This window comes from Phanerochaete carnosa (assembly GCF_000300595.1).
Source record: "Phanerochaete carnosa HHB-10118-sp unplaced genomic scaffold PHACAscaffold_6, whole genome shotgun sequence".
Classification (NCBI taxonomy): domain Eukaryota; kingdom Fungi; phylum Basidiomycota; class Agaricomycetes; order Polyporales; family Phanerochaetaceae; genus Phanerochaete; species Phanerochaete carnosa.
The window spans coordinates 3231825-3239657 of record NW_006767633.1 but is presented as its reverse complement, the minus strand read 5'-3'; the positions used below and the strand labels follow the sequence as shown (position 1 = coordinate 3239657).

The window sequence follows — 7833 nt, the reverse complement described above, 5'->3', positions numbered from 1 at the left end:
ATAGCTTTCATGGTGTGCTTGGAAATTCGTTATGTGCTTGTGCTCGAGTTCGCGAACGTGTACGACGACAGGGACGCGATGAGCAGCCAGAGCATGCCTTTATCGAAGAACTTCTTCCTGTCATACGGCGTCGGCTGTATATTGGCGCTGGTATTCGGCGACGGGGGGCACGCCCTGGGTGACAGCGGTCTGGTGAGCAAGGCTCGCGGAAGGTCGTATCGACAACGCACCTCGTTGAAATGCTGGACCTACAAGTACTACGCATCCGAATGCATACGGCGCACACCGGACGCTGAACCCCGATGACATGCCCGACGATGACCCGTTCAGACCAGACCGGCTTGGAGGCATGCCTAGCTTCCTGTAGGTACGGTCGTCATATACAAAGCACCAGGGAAACGGCGACGTGAGATAACTCACCAGCGGTATATTCAGACGGGAAGGTCGACATCTTTGCAAACGCGAGCGGGAGAACAGAGGGGAATCTTGAGTGGCTGAGGAAATGGCGAGCAGGAGCGGGCAGGAGGACGAGAGCGAGTTTAAAACAGCACTACGGCGTCTGGGGTTTACTTAGCGCCATTTCGCTTCCGCGTCCCGCCCGTTACGAGCTGCGACGCGCAGGATGTTATTCTCGGTGTGTTTGATCTCTTTCATCCACCCAGCTCCACAAGCGTGACTAACAGCCTACTCTAGAGCCAACAGAGTCGAGGTGGGAGCCATTCTCGAACGGTCAACTCGGCGTTTGCAATCGACAACGACCCATGGGCTATGCCTTTCCTTGCGCCGAGTGCTGAGACTGACGGCTGGGTACGCTGTCTCCCCTCCTCCCCTTGGACTTGACCAAACCCACTTTCAGACGAACCGCCCAGAGGACCAAGCAAAGCCCTGTCGAGTAAATGAAGGGACCTCAAGCCGAACGTACGCCATGTCCGCAAGCTCAAGGAGACCACGAGCCGCAACTCCTACTTTTGCAGTTTCAATGTCTCGCCATTGCTTTCTACTGCATTAAAAAGCATGATTCTGAATGCAGGCCCAGGGACCAGATCGACGGCACCGTCGAATATCTCGGGGGACGTCTTCGCGATCCTTGTGCGTCTCTACAGCAAGGACCAGAAGATGTAGAACATGGCGGTCAGGCAGTAGGTTATTTTTTCCTTTCTAATCACCGCAGGCTCACGGAAACATAAGTCGTTATAGATACCAAGAATCCAGAGGGTTCCGTCGCGCCGCATGAGCACTTCCGCCGTGGTGACATTTCCGATACTGCTGGAACCCTGGGACACATCAAGAAGGGTGAACTCTCGATCGAGTATTCCTTCAGAACCATTTCCGAGCCTCCACCAGCCACCGCCAGGCCGCATCGGCCTCAAGGACCAGGAAACTCGGTACCACAAACAATACCTGGGCCTCGTTCTCAAAGAAGACACAAGGCACACTTCCATCGCCCGCAGTCGTATAGTCAACTAAATCAGTCTGTCCTTCGACGATCTTGACTTCCTCGAGGTCGAGACGCTAATTATTGCTGGTGGTGCGACCGCGCAGCTGTTCATCGCGCACCACAACGACCTCGACCTCGACCTCGACGCGTACCTCCATATCTAAGCCCTATCTGGAGCAACTCACCGTCGACGGTCTGGGCCCGGTGTACGAGATCGGGCGTGTTTTCTGCAACGAGGGCGTCGACCTGACGCACAGCCTCCGAGTTCTCGGTCTGCAAGGACATGTACGACGTCATGGACATCACTGAGAGCCTAATCGAGGGTGCTGTGAAGCACCTCGCTGGCAGGAAGACGACGGTAGCGTTCCACCTCGAGGGCAGGGACAGCAAGAAGGTGTACGGGCTGGACTTGAAGCGGCCATAGGCGTGATACGACATAATCACGACGCTGGAGAAGAAGGTGAAATTCCCGGTGAGGGAGACGCTGCACACGGAAGAGGCGAACAAGTCCGCGCATGAGCTATGCCAGAGGGTCTGTCCTTTTACTCGTTGATATGACCACGAAAATTAAACGTCCTTATGTAGCGTCATTCATCCGTATTGTGTGAGGGCTTTGAATTATTGCGCCTGCCAGCTGCACCCACACGGCTTGCCCAGTGCTTCTATTTCTCGTTCTCAAGGCAATCTACTGACATGGCAGACTTGCGAGACAGGCTCCAGCCGAAGCCGCCTCGCCCGAGCGTTCCAAGGCATCGTCTCGAGAGCCCTTACCAGATGAAGCAGGACTCTCATGTATTGACTACGCACCTCATTGGAATCCTACGTGTCCGAACGCGTACGGCACACGCCAGACGCTAGATCGCCTAAAAGACCCGGGGACCTTCACCGCACAGCACATGTACTTCCGCCGTGGTTCGCCGTCGATATTGTCGGAAACCTGGAGTGTACCAAGGGGAGCGAGCTCTCAATCACCCCTTTTAACCTCGCCCGGAATCTCGCCCGGAACCTCATCCAGCTGCCGGTAACCCAAGGCCAGGAGACCCGCGACCGCAAGCGCTACTTGGACCTAGGCGTCATCCTCAACGAGGATACAAAGCACACCTTCATCGCCTGCAGCCAAATTGTCAACGGCATCCGTCGATTCTTCGATAGCCTCCGCTTCCTCGTAATCGAGACGCCCGTCATCGCTGGTGGTGCAACCGTGAAGCCATTTATCGTGCATCACAGCGACCTCAACCTCGACTCGTACCTCCGTATCTCTCCCGAGTTCTATCTAACGCAGCTCGTTTTCAGCGAGTTGGATGGGGTATACGAGATCAATCGTTTCTTCCGCAACAAGGGCGTCGACCTGACACGCTACCCCGAGCTCTCGATCTGCAAGTCCTACATGGCGTATGCGAATATGTCCGACATCATGGTCGCCGTTGAGGGCCTGATTGAGAGCCTCGCCAAAGAATCTCACCAAGTGTCTGACAGGCGGGAAGGCGACTCTGACTTTCCACCCCGACGGCGAGAAGGTGTACGAGCTGGATTCAAAGCGGTCATGGGCGCGACACGACATATCCACGGCGCTGGAGAAGCTGAATTTTTTTTTTTTTTGCCGGGGGAGCCGCTGCACACAGAAGAGGCAAATGAGTCTCTGCGTAAGCTGTGCCAGAAGGTCTGCCATTTCACGCGCTGAAATTATCATGGAAGGTTAACATGCTTATGTAGCATAATATTGAACTCCGGGCGAATCCAAGCTTGTCGGCGAGCTCATCGAGCCTTAGTGTCTCCCCCGCTTTCTACGGTATGCTTATTTGCATGACCGCTCCTAGTGTACCACTAACAACCGAGCAGTCGGTCTCTCGCAGGTGATGTCGCCACTCACAAAGTACTGTTAGTTGAACGATGCGTTGGAGCAACGGCTGTGGTTCGAGAAGCGGGCGAGGCGGAAGGAGCAGGGCGATGTCGAGGATATCGGTGACGCGTGCGCATTGTTCCATGTTGTATCTGTGCTCCCGCTGATGACCGCACTATGACAGCCTGGAGTTCCACTCTCGCCGACGAGCGGACGGTATCGACCGCGGCCTGGCGGTGTTTCTGGCCGATTCTGCCGGTGCGTCTACCTTTTCTCAGGTCCTCTTCACTCTCGTTGACCATCTGTTCAAATATCAGAGTGGTCTTACTGGTCCCTGCGGGGAAGTCGATCGAGACGGCGGCCAACATCGTGCGTCCCGTCGGGCACTCTGGACAAGTTCGTTTTGGTCTTCTCGCGCACGTTGGACGGCTGGGAGATAGTGAACTTTTCCAGCCGAAGGAAGACGTGCCTCTTCTCATGGGCCTCCAGGCTCGCCTCGGCAACATTTTCCTCTCGTTCATGACGCAGTTCCCCTCCTTCGAGGTCCGCGCCATCACGTTCGTCGATGTGCCAGCGGCATTCTTTTCCACTACTGCTCCCCCTATCCATGCTCCTGAAGCTGGGCGTAATGAACGACGAGGTCACGCTCCGCCCATTATTCTCCGCGTTTACGGTCCTGGCAGCTCTCCTAGCGCTCGAATGGCTCGATCTTGGCGGCTTTGCGTGGAACAAACGTGACACTGTATGCTGGAAGCGGCGGGTGTGTTTGCTCTCCCTTATCGCTGAGGTTGTCTAGGTTCTCAAGCTCTGGAGGCGGCACGGCAAGAGCATTGAGATTCTCTTGCTCTCGGCTGCAAACAACGTGTTCAAGAAGGACGGGACGGAGCGCGACCGGCGGCGTCTCGAGGCGCTTGTGGAAGAGCTCGTGCGCGAGAAAGACAAGATTCGTGTGCGGAGGACGAGGATACGGCCGCCGAGTCTGAAAAGACGAATCAATGGAGGAAAGGAAGGACGAGTTGGACGGGGAGGAAGAGATATAAGTCATCGTTCCTTGGGGATAAGCGCCCATTCCACGGTCGGCTGGATGATAGTGATGCTCGTGGCCGCCAGTCAAAGCCTCCTGGAGACGATTGTCGCCCTCTTCCTCCAAGTGAAGAACGAGGATTCAAGTCTGCTTTTCCTGGCGACCGCCGTCCTACGATGTCCAACAGTCAAGGCCAGGCGACACTAGACGCCCGCCTCCGCCCATGGCAAGTGACAGGCAGGCATGGTCACTTTCACCTGCGGGTAGTCGACCGAGTGCAAACGGCGACGCATCGGCAGGATCGCCCCCGCCAGCTGAATGCAAGACGAGGACCACCTTTGTCGGCCATCACCCGGGCTGCGCTGAGCTCTGGTGCAGCCGACGAACACCCTTCAAGACCTGATGAAAGATCGACAGGGTTTTCTTCCCCTGCAGACTGTTTTACCAGGCATGTCGCAGGAAGATTTTCCGGTACGTCCTATGTTCGTTCGAGCATTCGTCGATCTAAGAGCTAGGTATCACAGCCTATCGGAGGTGTACGCTGGGTCGAGGTTCCGCCCCAGGCGGGATGGCAAACGATGACCAAGACTGTGCGTGAATACGACGAAGACAAGGTTAAGGACTGCAAAGAAGACATTAGCACCCTGCTATTATTCATGAGTTTAATCACGTCAAGCCCATAGAGCGCTCTCATGTATACGTCTGGCGGCAGGCTGATCTGTACTCGGCTGTCCCATCGGCCTGTTGCCCGATTCGAATGACCAGATAACCTTCCTACTCGAGCGCGTCGCTGTGTAGACTCAAAACTACACCATCACGTCTGGAACTCTTAACTCCATCGTTCAATCATCCCCCCTCCCTTCACAACTCCGCTATGGGCTGTTCGCGTCAATGCTCTCCGTTTTGCGGCCTGAGCCTCATAGTCAGCATTGCGACTGCGCCGTTCAGCGTGCTCGTCAAGCAATGGCTTCAGGAGCACCTCGCGGTCGAGTATCCTGCGCCGCAGGAGCGCCTGCGTGCGCGCCAATATCGGAAGCCGGGACTCGAGAAGTGGAAGGCGTTCGAGATCGCGGCCATACTTCCTATGCTGCTTCAACTCTCGCTGAGCCTGTTCTTCATCGGTCTAGGCATCTTCACGGTGAATGTTGACGAGCGGATGGGCCTCATCTTCATACCCCTCGTCTGCGGCTGGGTTATCTTGTTCATTGCTGTTATGCTCGCACTACTTGGCTCGCCACGATGCACGTACAAGATACCGCCACTGAAGTTCGTAATGCGAGCCGCGAGGACACGGGTAACGATGAAGATGCGCCGCTCTTTGATATCGATCTATACGAGGATGATTACCACACGCAGGGTAACGATGAAGATGCGCCGCTCTTTGATATCGATCTATACGAGGATGATTACCACACGCAGGGTGGCGGGGAGACGATAGGTCTCTCCAGCCTGAAAGCACCTCTCTCCTCTTGGCCCTCCAGAACGACCCCGACATCGTCCTCCTCCCATGCATAATGCAGCTCCCCTCATCTGAGATCCCCACCACCGCGCTCGGCCCGCCGCCGCCGTTTTGCGCTGCTTCTCCGCCCTGCCAAAGCTGCGGCAGCTGAGCATAATGAACAACGAGGCCACGTTCTGTCATGCTCTTCGCGACCCCCAATGACCCGACGGTGTTTTCAGCACTCAAATAGCTCAGTCTCGGCGGCTTTGCGTGAAACAAATGCCACGCTGTACACCGGACGCAGTGGGCGCGTTCGCACTCCCTTACGCTACGGCTTAAACAGGTCCTCGAGTTTTGGAAGCAGCACGGCGAGGACGTTAAACGTTCTCGCTTTCGGCAGCAAACAGCATGTTCGAGGGACGGGATCGAGCGTAATCGGCGGCGTCCAGAGGGGCTTATGGAGGAGCTCGCATGCGAGGAAGACGAGAAAGTCGAGTGCGGCTCGTGTGCGGAGGGCGAGAAGGAGGGCGAGGATGTGGCCGCTGATGCAGACGGAGACGAATCAACGGTGCAGGAGGAGGAAGAGATGTAAACTATCTCTGGGGATGGGCGCTCTTTCCTCGGTCGGCTCGATTACCGCGATACTCACGACCGGCAGTCAAAGTCTGCTAGTGACGATTGTCGTCCTCTCCCCGCAAATGAAGGACTAGTAAGTCTGCTTCTCCTTACGACCGCCGTCATGTGATGTCTAACGATCACTCAGCCGGGCCAGGCGACCACAGACGCCCGCCTTCGCCCGCAGCAAGTAACGGTGGGGACAATCGATTGAGTGCAAGACTGCCACCGCACGCCGATGCAAGGCGAGGCCCGACGGACTGCGACAAACTCTAGTGTAACCGGCGACCGCCTTCCAAGACTCGACGAAAGATCAACAGGGCTTTCTCCCCATCCAGATTGGTCCCGACCGTTGCCTGTGGACGAGCGTTGTGGGACTGCCCCTTCACGAGCTGACGAATGTTGCCATCTGGGCGATTACTCGAACAAGGCCCCAACATCTTTCTCCGTTACTGTGGCTTCTCGCCCTGAGACGCTCCAAAATATATGTCGTTCGTTCCATACGTACAGCAACGTACGGGACGCCCCCAACGTATGGCAGCTCGGAACTACTACGGACCTAAATCATTCCCCGCCGCCACAATCTCAGCAGAAAAGTACGCCAATATATGCTTATGTGCGGATCGTCGCATTCGAAGGTGTACGTTATATATGGCATTGCAAAAATTCTGGCTAATATGATTCATTCTGCTTCTAGGTTCTTCGCGTGGCTCCTTAGTTCGCGACTGTTGGGCAAAGCCTGAGTCAAGTTCTGGGTCGGAGGACAACCATGCGGTGCGGCCGTTCTTGCATTAACTCGTACACACCTGCACGGATGAGACTGTGGAGCTCAAGATCTGGCAAATTTTGGGATTCGGACTATCGTGATCTTTGAGGCTTGGTTTTCGTCTGAGATTCGTACGACCGAAATCATGATTTTGTGCAATGCGAAATCCGCCCCGATCCGAGATCTCCCTGCAACAGAATGGCGCCCACAGAGCCTCAGAGCTCACGTTCGTTCGTGTTCGATACATCAAAGTGCACATTGAATGACGGGAGACTACAATAGAACATATGTATAACCTAGGCTGCAGGATATTGAGCCATGGCGGATGCTGGAGCAGCAGGCTGCGGGATGGAGAACGGTCCATCATCAAGCTCACTGGTACCTTTGCCCCCACAAGACCGGTATGCTGCCAGTATCGTGGTCATCCTCAAGGAGACCACTGCATCTCCAAATCAGGTTCTGCTTTGGTACTAGAGCTATCTGAGGGCGCCGGGGGTGCAAGGAGCATCTCTGCTTGCGCGGGTAGTGATCACTCAGAAGAATGTGGACTTGGCTGCCCCAGTCAGCCCAGCTTAGTTGTCAAATACCTGGTCGAGCGGATTGCTAGGTAGCTGAGGTCATGAATAGACCCTAGAGGGTTCATCTCTAGTTGGTCGTCAGCCGCAGCCTGATCAGCCCCGGGCAGTTCAGCAAGGCCGGCCGGTATATG

At 55.7% G+C, this 7833-nt stretch overlaps 1 protein-coding gene across 1 annotated transcript; it reads left to right on the top strand.

Annotated features, from left to right (window-relative positions):
* Window positions 1-1546: 1546 nt before the first annotated feature.
* On the top strand, window positions 1547-7255 carry PHACADRAFT_210620 (uncharacterized protein). Its single transcript, XM_007397460.1, has 15 exons — window positions 1547-1834; window positions 2152-2273; window positions 2332-3098; window positions 3152-3227; window positions 3278-3291; window positions 3322-3407; window positions 3463-3536; window positions 3596-3717; window positions 3768-3903; window positions 3962-4020; window positions 4075-4227; window positions 4681-4773; window positions 4827-6452; window positions 6507-6998; window positions 7056-7255. The coding sequence occupies exons 1-13, from the start codon at window positions 1722-1724 to the stop codon at window positions 4983-4985; spliced, it is 1974 nt and encodes a 657-aa protein (XP_007397522.1). The 5' UTR covers window positions 1547-1721; the 3' UTR covers window positions 4986-6452; window positions 6507-6998; window positions 7056-7255.
* Window positions 7256-7833: the final 578 nt, after the last annotated feature.